Below are 18,021 nucleotides of genomic sequence, written 5' to 3'. Positions count from 1 at the left end.
CAGTGGAGACGGCCGCACCAAAACACACCCCTTCATTTTCCACAAAGGGTCTGTATGAACCTGTGTTCCAGTCTATCTCATGTGAAGTGATTTACAGATATACCCAAGTCTGCTCATGTGCCTCTGAGGAAGAACCAGGATGTGGCCCAGGCTCTGTGGCGCACGCCCCCCCCCCCCCCACACACACACACACCATAGCAGTGGCCAGCAAAATTAAAGGCAAAGAGTGGAGAGACCCCCAGGCAAGCTCCTTTCAAGGCATGCCACCCAGAAAGGCCACACATGAAATGAAGACCATTTTGTCACAGCTGAATCAGAGAAGAGATTTAACCAGGGAAGAGATTCCAGGACAGGCCCCAAGTGTCCCGTGAGCTGAAAGAGTAGAATACGGACAGAGGCCTCCTCTCACTTCCCCTTCTACCCACAAAGCACACTGGCATCCTGTCTACCATCTCCAGGTGACACGGGCAGACCTAGTGTTTTATAGTGTTACCTGGGTTCACACTGCAGGGATCCTGCTCTGTACTATGCTTGAGAGTTAATACTCCAAATAACATTCACTTCTCGGTCATCCTTGGTCTTGTAAAGCAGACAAGACAGAAGCTGTTCCAGAAAGAGCCATGATTAGCCACCGAGAAGTGAGCCAAACAAGGTTCTGACTATACTTCACTGGACCTCGAATGGATCTTTTCAGAGAGCACTTACTGACTTTGGGGCCCCTACATCCCAAACCTAGTGTACAGGTGACATCAGGATATAAGCAGAAGTGGGACTGGGAGTTTTGCGCGCGCGCGCGCACACACACACACACACACACCCACCCCATTCCATCACTCACTCAACTCTGAAGTCTGCAGTTCCTTTAGGGCTTTGAAAATATTCCCTTCTTGGGGCCTGCAACCCCCTGACACAAACATGGTGTGACTGTTTTTCCCCCACTGGAAGGAGAAATTGACTATAACTATTGTTCTTCACAAGGTAAGACAAAACCTACAGTTTCTTCCAAGAGAACAGCTCCAGCTAGAGCAAAGAAAAAGAATCCTGTAGTATCTACAAGCCCTTCATTTAACGTTTCTTAGTTGGACAATTGTGCTGTCTCGAGATTCCTTTTTTTAAAAATTATCTTTTGTTTTAGAAATCATGCTTGTTTTTCTTTTATGTGTTTTCGTAGAGGAGGAGGAAGAAGCTTGTCGAGCAGGGCCCACAGTAAGGTTTACGAAGGACAATCATGATTGCCTGTCACCGTGGACACTTAATTCCTGCTTGCTGCTCGGAGTAGAACAAGGAAGCAACAGGAATGCACACACGCAGGCCCAAGGGCGCATGTCCCCTGACCCCCGGGGAGACAAACAATGGCTCGGGAAGCCTAACCTACAACTGCAGGCAAATCCCTCCACCAACTGCCCTGAGGCCAAGACAAGGTCACAGTTGAGAAGCTCATAGTCAAGGCCACCAGATGGGAGCAGCAGAGCTCACACAGGGCAAGCAGCTACCATTGTTTTCAACAGGGAACCCAAAACAATTAAAGTCTTTACCTTCTCACTATCTGCAATTGGGCTTGTTTGTTCTGAACAAGCCAAAAAGAAGTCAAATACCATCTTGCCCTAGGTATCCCTGATTTGAGAAAACTAAGTATCTGAGTGCTCAGGACATGGGAAGACAGGCCTTCAAATAAAAGGTTACTCAAAAGCCTGCTTTGTGTTGGGGGGCGAGGGGCAGAGGAAGACAGCCAACAGGTATGGGGTGCTTTTGAGGTGAACACATTCTAGAAGTGGACCTTGGAGACGGCTGCACATGCGTGCAAACACTGAACTGTACCCTTTAAATAGGCTGATTACATAATATGTGAATTGTATCTCAGAGTCTCCTTTAAAAAAAAAAGTTCAGGAAGATTGCTTTACCAAATCCTTAGTTTGTTCTAAGGTAGATCCATGATTGGAAGGCTTTCATCCCCTCCCAATGCTAAAGTGGTACATCCTACACAAAAGGAGATCGCTGGTCACAATCTTGTCAAAGCAAGATTTCCTTCATCTGTAATATTCTTCGTCCCGGAGGTTTAATGTCAAAGAGACTATTCCTCAAGCCTGAAAAATCAGGATACCTGTTCTCCTCTTCCAGCTCGTCTTTCCTGTTCATCATGGCCACGATGGCTTGTCGAAGTTCACCTAAGGGAAGAAAGCACAGTCGAGATTACTCAGCAGACCCCGCCCATTTCACCATTCCTTCATCGAGCTGGATTATGTGCTATTTAGGGCAAGCTGTCTAGACAAGTTCCATTTTCCCTTTCAAAATTAATTCCTGTTCAGTCTGAAAGACCCAATGAGCACAGCTGATCACTTATTAGCCACACAAAACGGGAGGGGAGGGCACAGTGAGGTGTGAGGAGGGCTCTCTTCAGGGAGCATACTCTGCACTGCTACGGGAAAAAGACAGTCTTGCAGCTTCTACACACTTTTCTGAACCCCTACTACTGGACCATATCTGCTTTGAACAACAATCTATTCCAGGTACAGCTGTTTATCAACAGAAGAGAGAGCTGATCAAGTGCCATTTGGCTCCACATGGACATAGAAACACTTAGTAAACCTTAGAAACACTTAGTAAAACCTAAGAGCTCTGGTTTTCCTACATGGACTTCTCTCATTAGTACAGGTGACACTAGAAAGGGGTGGGGCCTCCCCAATACACAGTCTTGACCTACAGGTGCTACTCCTGTGGGGATCTTCAACTTAGGAAAGCATTCACTGATAGGAAACCATGCTTTTAAATAAGCATGCAACTTTCCTACCTCCAAACTTAACTGTTGTCACAATCCATCCACGTATTAAAGACGCTGTTTAGCGTTATCACTCAGATCTCAAGACATAGAACTTCTGGATTTCTCCAAGAGACCCAGTTTTATTTTTTCCCTCCCTAACAAATCCTGTGAAATTTTGTTTCCCTCTTGGGATTGGCTGCTGGAAAGCTCACAGCCAAAATTACACATCCAGTGAATACACAGAGCCATGTGGCAACCACGATAGGCCGTTTTATAGGTGTGCTAATGAGCTCAAACAGATTAAATACTGACAGCACTAAAATTTGAATCCAAATCTCCCCAATCCTAAACTCTGCGCTGGACCCCAGGAGACAGTAACTGCTACCAGTCACATGTGCAGATGGAAGAACTTGGATTTTACAGAGGCCTCACAGGGACATTAGTCCATAACCGGATCAAAACCGAGTTCTCAGACTCCAGGGGGACACTGCCATGAAGACACCAGCACTGGCAGAAGGTGGGAGGGCCAGGGAGGAGACCCAGGTCACACGTGTGCAAGGTCCAGAAACAAGGCGTGTCCAGAAATGAGGCCACAGCCAGGACCAGAGGGGCACAGCTCCTGCCACACGTAAGATCCAAGTCACACATGATCCTTCCAACCTTTCAACATTTGAAAAATTAGAAAAATAAATAAGCAGAAAAAGCAGTTACCTTAAAAGGGTAAGAGTAAGGGTGGTGGCAAGATCAAGAAGGAGGGAAGTAAGGTTAGGAAGAGTTTGAGGCCTAATGAGACCAAAGGGGCTGAGCTGCCCCACAGCCCCCCGAGAGACAGGAACCAGCTCACGAAGCAGATAAAGCTGCAGAGTGCGTGCTCCTTAAACACCCACTGAGCACCTACAAGGTACCTTCCCAAGTTAAGGTGAGGTACCTTAACTCACTTAAGGAAGGTCTTTAAAGGAACAATACCCATTCCCATATGCCTATCATGAAACAGGGTCTATAGGACTTTGCCTTCCAAACTTGACCAGGTAACTGGGTCCTGGCTCTCAGGCTCATCCCAGTCTCTCATTCTCCCTCAGGTATGAGAAGCAAAATCAGCACCCACCTTCCCAACTCCCTGGGGTGCCAGAAGGTTCCGAGGACAGAGGGGATGGGATGGCGCTATGGTAAAGCACTGCCTCTTACACACTGCAGCAGGGAGCATTATCACCTTAGAAGAACATCAACGTATGCAGTTTAAACTGAAAAATGGGTGGGGCAGTTGGGAGCCACACACAAACCACCCAGTAATCTGTTCTATGACACCATGGCCATGAAAGGGGAAAAATAAAGACCAAGGACAGGCTAAGATCTATTTGGTTTTTCTCTTCAAGAAACCCAGCACCAGAGGCCAGCGACCTGAAATCGCTCCTGTACTCCAAGGACTGCTTGAATCCAGAGTTTTCCTACCAAGCCACCTCCCCACTGGGGTTCTCTATCAGTCCAAACTTCACATAAGGATGGAAGAAGAGGATATGCACTTACAGTAAGAGTTGCTCCATGAGGCTGGAAGAGGTGAAATTTTTTTTTTCTTCAATAGACTTATTTTTTAAAGCCATTTTTGGTCCATGGCTGATCTGAACGTATGGAGCTTTTCCATGCACCCTCCCTGTACATTGGTTATGAATGATGAGCCTGCACAGACACACTGTAACCACCACCAGGTTAACATCACAGCTTGCCCTTGGCACAGAGTACTCTCGGAGTTTGGACAATGGTACTGATGTGTGTCTGCCATTATAGTAGCACATAAAATAGTCTTGCTGTCCCTAAAACCCCCTGTGCTCCACTTGTCTATCCTCCCTCCCCCAACCCCAGAGAAATCCTCTGGAGAAACTACACTATCTGTAAGCCTTCTGTTCTGTGGCAACACGTGACACGCATGTCTGATTTATACTAATGAGCCATGTGCACTGGATCCAAGCAGCAGGAGCACCCTGCAGAGCACATGTGCACAGCAGGGCACCTCCGCCGCCACAGCACAGCATGGGGTGCCCCGGACTGCTCAGTCCCCCTGTGCCTCTGACAAGCCTCTGCTGGAGGGAGCACTTCACCACCCACACACTGGAGCCTTATGCTGAGATGTCTGCGTCATGCCCCCTCCTGGTGTCACCAGGCATCGCCAGCCTCTTTACTGGGGGCTGCAGCCTCTGACCAGAGGCCTTCCTGAGAGGCTCTCTGGGATGATTTTAACTGCACCATTTTGACCCTATCCACAAGTTGCTGGGATTCATGGTCAGAATTGGTTTTTTCTAATGTTCATGTCCAACTTGCAGTCTTATAAAACCCAGCCCCCTTCTTCAGGCCCAGATGAAAAGGCATGTCATCCAGGAAGCCCTCCAGGATTTGCCCACCCCTCAATAAGTTGCAGAATGTGTACAATTAACCACCTATCTCTCGCAATTGGCTTACAAATCCTTAAAGATGCACAACACATCACACACCTTGGGTCCCCAGAGGTCCAACCCATTAGATGCTTAGTCAAGGTTCATGGACAATGAATGGTCTAGACACACTATTCATACCCAACTACAATACCATGGAAACTAACAAGAGTAACAGCTGACACGTGATAACCACTTTCTACATGTAAAGTATCCGCATCTGGCAAGTCTGGTCTCAATTTTCACAACCTAAAGAGGGCACTCAGTAAAGAGAAGAAACCCACACTGGGACAAGGCTAGGGGGTCTGAAAGTCACCTTCCACACCCGAAGGCCAAGAATTGGTCCTGCCAAAGGCATTTTCCACAACAGGTAGAGAGAATTTGCTTTAGTGGGGATCTGGGAAGGGCAAGGTGGTCCGGTATGGGTTCAAGAACCTTCCACGCCAATGACAGGAGCACAACCCATGAAGCACTGCCATCAACAGACTCCTGGGCTGGGCAGATCCTACTTCAAACCCCAGCTCAGCCACTTAACGCCTGGTGGCACTATAGCAATGGTTACCTATCACCATACTTAGTACATTTTCCTTCAACAGCAGGGGACAGAAAGACAGGGATAAGGTACAAGTGACTGCCAAAGTAGGAGTTGGTTCAACTGAGCACATTTTCAGGAGTTATGAGATTTTACAGAGTTCCTATGCACCTCAACCTTGGGAAATAAGATTTTTTTTTTAAGTGGTCTAAGCCCTAGAGCAGCAGACTAGATACTAGAATTTTCTGATGTGTCAAACAAGATCACCATGGGAAACGTGGGAAATCAGACCTACAGAATGAGGTGTCACTTAGAGGAGACAGAGTGTCTAGGTTCTGGGGGCATGGCACACAGGGATCCCAGATACTGCCTCTCAGACTTTGCAGCTAAAACCTGCATATTCCACAGGTGAAAGACAGCCTGGAGGAAGCAACAGTCCCCAGCAAGTCCCAGAAAGTTCCAGAAAACATGAATGCTCTTCTAGCAAAGAAGAGCCATGTAGCTGGAATGAGAGAGCCTGGCCACAGGCTCACCTTGAAGGGGCCCCAACCACACCACGCAGGAGTCACCTGTGAGAAACAGTGGGATGACCAAGGCCGAGCTCATCATCCTCGGATACCAGCATCAGAAGTAAAAACAAGGCTGTCAGACAATCCCTCCCACCCTCCCCATGCCACCATCACAGCACATTCATTCATGGTCCCCACAAAGAAGGAAATGTCCCAAGTTAGCGGCTATCTGCTAACAAATGCTGGGGACAGACTTTACTTTCATACACCTCCACCCTGCTGACTTTTCTGAAGCAGCAAAGCCAGTGAGTAACGCTGGGGTTGGTTTTCACAGACCATGTAAATATGGTATTTGCCCGAGCACTAGTGACACACGCCAGCAGAGGTGCTCCCTACCTTATAATTTTCTCTCTTCTCCCCCAGCAACGCACATCCCATTACTGGTTTAGTCTCTAGTATTGCGGTTTTCTTCCTTTTTATTACCTGCCACAACACACGTTTCAAGTGCCCACGGACCAGCCTCTCTGCTCTGCAGCCTCCACAGAGTCTGAGGGTCTCCCTCACCCGAGGCTGAGGGCAGAGGACCAACCACCTCAAAAATTGATTCCTTGCCTGGCTTCAGAGAACTGACTAGCAAATCCGGCCAAGTTCACAGGAGAAGGTTCGCTTTAACCCCAAGAAACTGATCTGAGATAAAGAGCAGCATTTCAAATCACTGTGGAAAGATGGATTCGTCCATAAATGTTACCAGGGCAAGGAACCATTTTAGGAGCAAGAAACAAGACTTACATCTCTGCTTCTGTTATGTATCCACATTTCAAATGGAATCATTTAAATGTGAAGTGTGGCCATAAAACACTTAGAAATATGTGAACAAACATTTATGCCATCTTGCAACAAGAGGCCTTAACACGAAAGCAAACAAGTCCATGAAAAAAATTACATTTTGTTTTTTTAAAAACTCTTCCCATCAAAAAAAAGGCGGGGGGGGGGGGGGGGGGGCGGGGAATCCCTGGGTGGCTCAGTGGTTTAGCACCTGCCTTCGGCCCAGGGTGTGATCCTGGAAATCCAGGATCCAGTCCCACGTCAGGCTCCCTGCATGGGGCCTGCTTCTCCCTCTGCCTCTGTGTGTGTGTGTGTGTGTGTGTGTGTGTGTGTGTGTCATTAATAAATAAATAAAATCTTAAAAAAAAAAAAAAAAACCTCTGCCCATCAAGGGCCCGTCTAACAAAAAAATGATCCATTATGGAAACTTGACACTGTTCGAAGGCAGCCAACAGGCAAAGCAGGGGAAAAACAAACAGGTTTTCTCATGAAATCCCAGATCCCTCAAGTCCTCATTCTGGGACCCCAGGCAACCCCCCTTGGCTGAACACTGCTGCTCATACTGCCAGCCTCACAGGATAGAGCAGGGGACGGCAGAAGTTTTAGTAGAATTTAGCCACACTCACCCGTTCTCAAATAGTCTCTGGCTGCCTTTGTGCAACAAAAGCAAAGCTGAGTTGTTGGGACAGGAAGGGAGGGTCCTGTGTGCCTGAAATAGGTACCATCTGGCCCTTTATAGGAAAAGTTTATTTTTTTTTTATTTTATTTTTTTTTAGGAAAAGTTTATCGGTCTTAGGAGAACTGTCCAGAAACTCTAGCCTCTACTCCTCCATGGCCAACCATCTGATTCAGGCCTGGAGGTAGTGGGGCCTGCCAGACATTCATGCCCGGCAGTGGAGCTGACAGGCTGGACCCCACTAAGCCTGTCGACCAAGCTGAAATAGATGTGAGCCGGCTGGGTAACTGCTGCCTCAGACCCTATGGACCCCTCCCCCCAAGCCCTTCAGAGGTCTCCTCAGCTATGCTGCTGGTCCCTCCAGCTGTCCATTCAGCCTCCTGCCCTGGATCGTCTTTGTTGGGCTTCATGGTCTTTGTTGGTTCCCCAGAGGCAGCTGTGCCTACACCTAGGGCTCAACCATCGCCTGCATCCCATACATGTCCGAAGCCCCAGCAAGCATGGACCATAGTCCCCAAGGTGGTTCACACCTTGCCCATCTCCTGTACTCCTCCCTGCTCGGTCTCACAGAACAGACCCATTCCCCTTCTCTCATGCTTCTGGGTCTTGGCGCAGGCTGTCCTAAAGGACTTGGAACCTCCTTTGGGTTTCAGGCAGGGATCACCTCTTCTGTGAGGTCCTCACCCACAGGCAGTAGCAGTCAAGGAGCCAGGATAGGTACCTGGCAGTCAAGGAGCCAGTCTTATTCACACCCCTCCTCAAGACTCTGACCTCACAGGCCTCCAGCTACAGGCAGGGAGATATAGGACAGCTGGTTACTTCAAATAGAGCCAATCAGAGGGGGTCCTCCAGGAGTTTAGGATGGGCCAGTCTCTGACTAGAGATAAAGGAATGGTGGAAGAAGATACATCTGGCCAAGAACAAATGGTTCGAAGGTGTTCTACCAAGATTCATGTGCTGAAAGCTGAGCTGAGGACAGCTGGCCAAGCCAGGGACCAAGGAGCTGACAAATACAGGAGCTCAAGTATGCCAAAGAGGAGCCAGTAAAACCCCTCCAGGCAAACCCAGCACAGAGAAAATACAGAGTTTCCCAAAGGGGCTGGCGTCTGAAGTGTCAAACATAAGCCATAAAGCCCTGCTGCCTGACACTGGGGCAAAGACAGAGAGAAACCCAAATTGTGAGAAGAATCCCTATGGATCTGGTAAACTCACCGTTGGCTGACTTGGTCTGTAAGTGCACAAATGTAGCAGCCAACATAGCTCTCTGAGGGTGACTTGCAGAGACCGGAACCACAGGAGTAACACAGGCACAAGGAATTGCCACCCCAGCTCCTGCCTGACTCCTCCCAACACCCAGGCCCCTGGGAGCTCCTACTATCATGCTCTTGTGTTCCAAACCTCAACCATTCCAAGTCCTCACAGCCAACGGAGTCAACAAGACCCCTTTCCCTAAGGCCCTGTCATACCTTGTCTATACTAGCATGAAAGAATCTATACAAGCCTTCCACCCCCATAGAATAGGGGGAGAGGTGGCCAGAACTGGGGGCCCCCCACCTGCTCCAGCCCCTGTCCACAGTACACCCAAGACCTGAAGAATGCATGAAGGGCGAGATGAATTAATGAGCGATTGGTGCCCACTGCTAAAGTCTGCTCATCTCCAGGAACAGAGAAGCATGGGATGGGCCAGACAGAAACATCAACTGTGCTTAATAGTACGTTCAAGGCCTATCCGGAAAACACTAACCACCGCATGCACAGCTGTAATTTCCTGCCCCAGGGACAGAGACTCAGGCTCAAACCCAGCTTTTTCCAATGGGTCTTGGGAATGGAAGGGAAGGCAAATTCTTCTATCATCACCAGGCCATAAAACTGGACCATTCCCCTCCTCCTCGGCACATGAATCCACCCACGCGGATCTCAAATTTCCAACAGATCATCAGAGCAGGAACCAGCACAGATGCAGACACACACTACAGATAACACCCTTCGTCAAGGGATGACGGGTGTCGGAGGCGGCTATGTGAAGTACTGGGCCAGTGACAGCGGCCGGAGAAGGAGTGCCTGCCCATATATTCAGCCACTGAAGGCCCTCTAGGCAGGGGAAATGATCTGGAGATTAATTTTTAAAAAGGAGTTCAAAGATCACTTTAAGAGGGAGAAAAACGTAAGGACTAAGATAACTGGATGTAGTCTATCGGGACGTATGGGTGCACGCGCATGCACACTCTCACATATACATAGATCTGTATAATAATTCTTTGCCTTTATATAGCATCTCTTCCCAAAGACCTCAAAGAGCCTTTACAAGTGCTCCCCTGGGGCCCATACTCCGTTATATTTAAAGAGAGAGCTCACGAGGGCACAGGCACAGAAATAAATAATATGCTTCTACGGCTATATACTTAACCTACACCGTCATTTTTCAAACTTAACTTACTGCTTTTTATATCTTTTCCTGCCTACCCACTCCCGCTCATCTCCAGGAGAAAGGATAAACTATATCGAGCTCCACTTTAACTTCAAAAATCCATCAGGCCCTTGCTGCCTTTTGTTCTGTTTCCGGCCTCCTCCTGACAACTCAGGGTTTCTACTTTGTGATTTGTTAAGATTGTGGGGGGGAGGTGCCCCCCCATATGTGTTGCCAATGCTCCAAGGGCCAGCGGCAACCCTGCTGCATTTCCTGTGTGCCCAGCCAGGAAAGAGCACGCTCTGGCCACAGTCTCCTTGGATTCCCACTACCTCCAGAGAAGCAAGGCCTACTACACCAATTCTATGAATGGGGAAGCAAAGACCCAAAAAAAGGTACCTGCTGCAGGCCATGGAGCCGGGAGTTGGTAGGACAAGGCCCTACCCTGGTCAGCCTCCCTGGGAAGCTTGCCCCTGACCTGCACTGGCAGGGTCAGCTGGAGCCAGACCCCGGGATGGGGCACACTCAAGACTCAAATCCCCAGCATATAGCCTCCACTCCCCCAACCTCTGCCTACTATGGGGGAAAAAAGAAAAAAATCAGGAATCTAATTAAAATCTCCACCTCACCTCACCCTTAAAACTGTTTCTACATAATCCAGAAGAAAAGGTTTGAGGAGCCCATGGGGACAAAATGAGGTGGGGGGGAAAAAAAAATCACAAGGTAAAGAAAAATACAAGAATGATCAAGTTCTAAATCTTTATCACCTTCTGCACATGTGAAATTTTGGGGTTCGCGCTCATTTGTATACATACTCATGTACTTACAGCAGTGTATTTACAGCAACTTTAATACAAACTTTAAGGCAAGTGTCCCAAAAGCAAAAGCAGATAAGTCCCACAAGTTATGGCAGTGAACATAGTGAAGTCCTCAAAGGGATGTGGGGCCAGCTGGAAGAAGGGAGAAGGTGGCCCCACCACAGCAGCAGCCCCTGTCTCCAGTCCACTGTCCCAGGCTACCACCAGTTCTGATTGGTCAAGAGAAGCCAGCAACCACGTTTTTTATGCAAATCTGATGTTAAATACAGTTGACAAGGCTCTCATCAGGCAGGCTCAGCACATCATGGCTATGGGCCACCACTCTGAGATCTGCTCTGAAGCTGGAGTTCTTGATCACCATGCCATCAGCTTGCAAATGGCAGGGTAAGTAGGGCACATAGGTATAGCCATTTAAAAAAAAAAAAAAAAAAAAAAAAAAGGTCTCACAGAGAATGTCACAAGTATGGAATTGGAAGGGGCTGGAAGCAGAGACTGGAAACCCCAGGAAACTCCCCAGGAACCTCAAAGTAATGGACTTGGGAATCAACAAGAATCCCAGTGCCCCACTCCACTGAGAAATACCTAGAAAAGGGGTGCCTGGGGGGGCTCAGTCAGTGAAGTGTCTGCCTTCAGCTCAGGTCATGATCCCAGGGTCCTGGGATTAAACCACACATTGGGCTCCCTGCTCAGTGGGGAGCCTGCTTCTCCCTCTGCCCCTCCCCCCACTCCTGCTCTCAAAAACCTTTTAAAAAATGAAAGACCTAGAAAAGACAACAGCAGAATACATACCAACTGTCAGGTTAGGAGTGACTCGGGGGCTGGGGTCTCAAGTTCATACCCCCTTACACTTTTTCAGATGTCAAGAACAATCTGTACATTTATTCTCCAAAGTTAAAAAGAAAAATCCATCAGCACATCATTCAGTTTTAAAGAAGTATCTGCCTTAAGAACTAAAAACAGTTGTAAAGGTTGCTTCAAGGAGAAGAAATAGAATGGAGGAACTTATGAGAATGAAGATAGAGGGAGTATAGTCATGGCTTTTGTTAATAAAGTATGGAGATGAACGTCCCATAATGTGAAACCAACCTTAAAGTGACCAACTGAGCCATGCTCAGCACACTCAGCATCACACAGCCAGCACCTTGTTCTAGTTGTGAAACTAGACCCCTCCAAAGTAAAACCCTTCACCCAAGAAGCAATTTCTCCCACACTACCTGCCACCCTGGTGTCCCCAGCACCTGCTCATCTGCATTCTGATTCTGTGCAATTTCCTCTCCCAGAATGTCCACACTTCCAGTCCTACAACAGGTAACCTTCTGTTCCTGGTCTAGTCCACTTAGGTTTCCGAGGTCCACCCACATCGGAGCACGTACCGGGGCTCATTCCTTTTTATGGCCTCACACCCTTCCATGGTAGGGATAAGCACATTTGGTCCATCTTTCATCCTTTGATGGACATGTGAGCCACTTCTACCCTTGGTGACTGTCACTAGTGCCGCATGAACATTTGTGTACACATACTTGTTAGAGTCTTCATGATCAACTCTTCACATTAGGCACCCGGGAGAACTGCGGGGTCACAGGGTAATTCTGCACTTTCTGGAGAACTGCAGAGCCTTTTCCCCCCTGCAGGGAGGCAGTAGAGTTGTTTACGCTCACTGCATCTCACAGGAGATTCAGATGTGTGTAGTAGAGAGCCAGGCCCTCAGCACCCAGCACAGTCAACTCTTATTCTTACTTTCATCATTATTCACTGCAAGTATACTTTAAAGCAAGAAATCACTACAGATACAGTTAAAATTGATTCTGGAGAAGGAGTCGGGCAGTGGAGATGGAAGGAGCAGAAGACAGCTGCTCACCTAAGAGGTAATCATTGCAGGAGGCAGCAGGTGGTTTACTTCACCGGCCTACAGACCTCGCCCTCTCTCCTTCCATTTGTAGGAAGCACTAGTTATGGGCTGGAGCATTTTATTAAAAAGGCCCAGTGAGAGTAGAAACCAGTCCAGTGTCTGGTTTTAAGGCAACAAGTGGAATTCAGGTGTTAATTAGATGGTGTCAGACAAACGCAAAGCTGTACAAAGCAGGGCCTACCTGCTTTTCACTGCAAAACAGCTAGATCAGCAGGTCCCATAAGGAGGTGGACATTCTACCAAGGTACTCCTGCTAGCACCACTGAGAACTTGGGCCATCTTACTGCTGTGCCTGTGAGATTCCACATACCCACCTGCCCTGTGGGTATGTGGAATCCCTGTGTTGTGCAGTACAGCCCAGCAAAAACTACATCAGAAGCTCTTGGGACAGATACATCTTACCTGCTGGGCCCCATACCTGCCTGAGGTTTTATTGGCCTGACTCCTAAGCCACACGGGTCCATAAGCCCTGGGTAAATGGAGAAACCAGGCTCCTCCTCTGCGGTGGTGGTAAGCACAATCCTTACTATAGAAAGATTTCTGACCATAAGGAACACAAAGATGGTAGCACCATGCCCTCCCCACTACTCCAGAGATACCACTGTCAGAATTCTCAGCTCCCACAATGTCACAAACGTGACACCATGAGGAGGTCCTTCCTGGAGATGGTCTCTTGGGACTGACCAAGATCCTGTCAGCATCCATGACATTCACATACCACCGTAAATCAAGGGGCAAGAGGACCCCCCCACCCTGTTCTGTCCAGCACAGCTTTTTTAGGAGTCCAATAAAGGCTGAGAGAGACTAAGTCACTCACTCAGAATCACACAACTGGGAAACCGGGAAGCCTGCTGTGCAGGGAGCCTGTGTTCCCCATCACTACACTGCAGAACCGGATGGGGGAGACACAGTCCTTTGTCCTGAAGGATCGCCACGGTTTCTCTGGGGAACTTGTGGAGCTTTCCCCCTTCAGGGAAAGGGGACAAAGCAGGTATCCTAACACTCAAAGAAGTCTGATTAACCACTCCAGCCTGCTCTCAGGTGTTTACGTTGGGGCTAGAACATTAAAGGGGACACAGCACCCCCAGAGGCGGCTCGGGGTCAGTGTGACTGGGAGCAAGCCAAAAGGGAACAGCTGATGCCGAGGAGACTGCCCCAGGTCTAGCAGTCTCCTGCATGCAACAACTTTGCATATACTGCTAACTTTGGAGCAACGGTCAGGGCTTGGCTGCATTAAAGGAACCAAAGAGTTCCTTACTTCATGGGGCTGATGCGGTCATGCCCCATTTTACAGATGGAAAAACCACAAAGGGCTCTGCCAGTAACAGTAGTTAGCAGGATACAGGCCTCCTCATACCAGATATCAGGTGAAACATTCCAAAAGTGATCTCATTAAGCCCTCTCAGCAGTCTCATGAAACAGGTTCTATAATCAAACCCATTTCATCAATAAGGAAACAGACCAGAACCCAGACCACCTACATTGAGACCCACAACTACCATGTGATACCTACAGTCTCCCCAACCCCACAGTGGCATCTCAGAAAGAGGCCAGGGCTCCATACCAGCTGTATTCTGCATTCCCCCCGACTCACACTCCCCCCAAAAGATTAACATTCTCGATTTTCATCAGACTCAAAGCCTCAGCAGGTTCTAGGCAGAGTCAGCTGGGCCAGAGGTCAAGGACGTGCTTTCCCTAGCTCACTACTCCTCTACTAACAGAGGAGGAGGGAGGCCGGACTGCCTGACCCAAGGCGGCCAGTGCCATCTAAATGCAATGATGTGGGATCCCTGGGTGGCGCAGCAGTTTAGCGCCTGCCTTTGGCCCAGGGCGCGATCCTGGAGACCCGGGATCGAATCCCACGTCGGGCTCCCGGTGCATGGAGCCTGCTTCTCCCTCTGCCTGTGTCTCTGCCTCTCTCTCTCTCTCTCTCTCTCTCTCTCTCTCTCTCTGTGTGTGTGTGTGTGTGACTATCATAAATAAATTAAAAAATTAAAATAAATAAATAAATAAATAAATACATGCAATGATGTTCCCACGTGCTAGAGGCAGGAGAAGGAATACTCCCTTACTTGACTAGAGCTCGTTCCTATCACCTGCAACCAACAGAGTCCTACCCCAGAAGCCACATCCTGGAACCTACAGTGAGCTGGCACTGGAGTCAGTAGCCAGCAGGCTGGGAGACTCATGGGACGAGAAGAGGATGGAAGCAAAGATGAGAGATGAGACCGGTAACAAGTAAGGATTCCAGGTCCTTGGCTGGTTCAGCTGCTAAGCAGCCAGGTCCTTGAGGTATTTCATGGCCACTCGGCATCTCAGGTGTCCCATCTATCAAATGAGCTGTTTAGACAAGCTGGTCCTCTAGACTCCTAGCTCTGCAATGCCAAGCTTCTTCGGAAACAGCAGAGGGACCTTTCCAGTTTCTGACTCCTGCAAGCTAATCTAGAGCATCAGACATCCCCATCATCTGCTCCTTCCCTGCCGGCTAGCTGCATTTGGCTGGACGGCCCCAGGCAACCAGCATAAATGTGACCGGGACCTGTCTAAAGCACCAGGCCTGCTACGGCCCCGAGGGTGGCCACACCGACATCTGCTGCAATTGGCCTCACGCACAGTGGAGTGGTGGGGTTAAGTGACGCAAGGAAGATTAATTGCACGTGAAATACCCATAAATAATTAAGACATCAGCTGCACAGCTTCCTTCCGCCCTCAGGCTGTGATATCCTATGTGTGGCCAATTCTCAGACAGATTCACACACATAATCTGCAATTAATTAGAAGCACACAGCTACGGAGGACATAGGCCAATCTCACACCAGACGGAGTCAAGCGGTTATCTGCTGTCCTGCTCTACACTTTGACACGTGGAGGTCGGGTCTGTGTCACCAGTCCCAGCTCCACTACTTCCCTCCCATGCAGCCGTGGGTATGTCACATGCCCAGACTGTTTCCCTACCTCCAAAGTAAAGCGATTTGATGGGAGAGAGGACAGGGAAGTGCTCTGTAAACAAAAAAAAAAAGGGGGGGAGGCTAATGGCTAAATAGCCACCCACAAGCTGCCACCTCAGTCATGGATGGCAGGGAGGACAGGCACAATGATGCTCCCAAGTCTTACTGTTAAGGCAGGGGAGGCCCAAACAGGTAGAGTGACAAGAGTCACTCAGAACACAAGAGGCCAACAAGCAATGGCAAGCATTGGAGTCTCCGGACACCCAGCATACCACGTTGTCCCTGAGTACGGTTTTTCCACTGCTGCTGCTGTGTGCAGTGAAGCAGTCCTCCAGCACCCTGGGGACTCAGAGAGGGGGCCATCTCGAACATGAGGCAGAAAATCTGGGTGGGAGGAAGAAGAAAGCAGGTACAGACCTAGGAAGGAGGTGGGAGGTACAGAGACCAAGCTGCCCCTGGGGCCGGTGACAGAGACTCCTGAGCTAAGAGCAGAAGGACTTTCAGGACTAGCCAGACTGAAGGAAGAGAGCAACTGGATACTGAACAGTCAGTGGCCTCGAACATTCGTGAAGGGAGGGCTCTTTCACCCCTAGTTCACCTTTACACCCTCTTCTGCAGGAAGCCTTCGGGACTCTAGAAGATGAAGCCAATACTTCACCTTGGGGCAGCCTGAGGACCACCACCCCCCTCCACTGGCTCAAGGGGGAGAACTGTAGGAGCAGGAGCAAGCCTATCCTCCCTGAATGTCCAGACTAGCACAGCGCCTGACAGCTTTCCTTAAGGCTGGAGGGGACTATATGGCTCAGTCCTGGCCAGCAAGATAGAAAACCAAGCCTACTAAGTGGACTAGGGCGGAGGACCTTTTATTTTCCTAGTAAGAAATAGCAGGAGCTACCCTTTCTCCCTTGTTTCCTGCTTGAAAATGGGTATGGTATCTAGAACAGCAGCAACCAGCTTGCAAACACGAGGCGGCAAACAGTAGGATGGAAACACACAACTGAAGAAGTTTAGGGAAGCTTCCGTGTCTCAGTGGTTATAAATAATCCTGCAGTCAACACAGGGGTGCATGTGTCTTTTCCAATTAAGGTCTTTATTTTCTGTGTAAACACTTAGTAGCATAGAGGATCAAGTGGTATTTAAGTTTTTTGAAGAACCCCCTCCCCAAACTGTTTTCCATGGTGCTGTACCAATTTGCAGGTAGAATTTAAGAAACAAGAAAGACAGAAACAGACTCTCACGGAAAGCTGGTGGTTGCCAAAGAGGTGGGGGGTAAACAGAGGATTAGGATAACAATTATCTCAAGATGGTTGAATGTTATACACCTGAAACTAACAGAATATTCTAGTGCAGTTCAAAAGTAAGGAAGTTGGGGAAGAAAGAACCCAAATCAGAGGCACGGAGCACCTGAACCATGCCAGCAACTACCCACCTCCCAACCGGTTCTAGGAAGGAAAGAGGTTTACTTAAACCACAGTGAAAAGGGCTCTCAAGTGCTTGCAGCTGAGAACGCTCCTCCCTGCATGCCCCCCCCCTCGCACCCAGCACCCCAGCTGAACACAGGCCCTCTCGGCTGCTGAAGCCATCTCTGGAAGCAGCCCCACACAGAGCCCACAAATCCCGCTCAGAACCAAGTTAGTGGTGCTCCCTCTGGGCCTTCCAGGTGCCCTGTTAAGAAGGGGATCGCATGACCCAGGCCACAGGCTGGCCTCGGGGATTAAGTGAGACAAAATACTCAGTAGGATGGGACGGAGGACATTGTCATTGAGACAGTGGGAGAAAACTTGATGGTCCAATGAGTTTAGGTCAGTTACTGGCTGTTTTACCTCAGGCGATCGATTTAACCTCTCAACCCATTTCCTCACCTGTAAAACAGCAAGACCCATATTCCCCTCCTGCAGCCATTATGGGAATTAAAGGAGATTATTGGAGAACACCAGGTGGTAGTAAGAGCTGAAAGAGGCCAATCCTAACACCTATTCATGCTCCCCCCCAACCCCCCAAGGGCAAAATCACCCCACATTAAATCTTCTAAAGGAGAAGAGACCACCACCTTCCTTAGATGCGGCCAAATATGGGCAGCTAAGTGTCTTTTGGCTCCCTTCCCAGACAGGAGCAGAAAGAAGGAAAAAAAGCAACTGGAAGAAACAAACAGGCGGGGAAAACCTCCTCCTGGCAGAAACAGTCCCCCCAAACTCGGCAGAGGATTTTGTACCTAA

At 48.9% G+C, this 18,021-nt stretch overlaps 1 protein-coding gene across 7 annotated transcripts in view; it reads right to left on the bottom strand.

Moving 5' to 3' along the window:
* Nucleotides 1-18,021, bottom strand: part of SNX29 (sorting nexin 29) — a 528,280-nt gene that overhangs the window by 399,930 nt on the left and 110,329 nt on the right. For all 7 annotated transcript variants that reach the window (XM_072835835.1, XM_072835833.1, XM_072835832.1 and 4 more), the window contains exon 12: nucleotides 2,102-2,165. In XM_072835835.1, coding sequence (XP_072691936.1) covers nucleotides 2,102-2,165 — 64 coding nt within the window. The remainder of the gene's footprint in view (nucleotides 1-2,101; nucleotides 2,166-18,021) is intronic.

This window comes from Canis lupus, chromosome 8 (genome assembly GCF_048164855.1).
Source record: "Canis lupus baileyi chromosome 8, mCanLup2.hap1, whole genome shotgun sequence".
Classification (NCBI taxonomy): Eukaryota; Metazoa; Chordata; class Mammalia; order Carnivora; family Canidae; genus Canis; species Canis lupus.
Note: the sequence above shows the minus strand (reverse complement) of the source record. Positions and strands in the feature narration are given on the sequence as shown.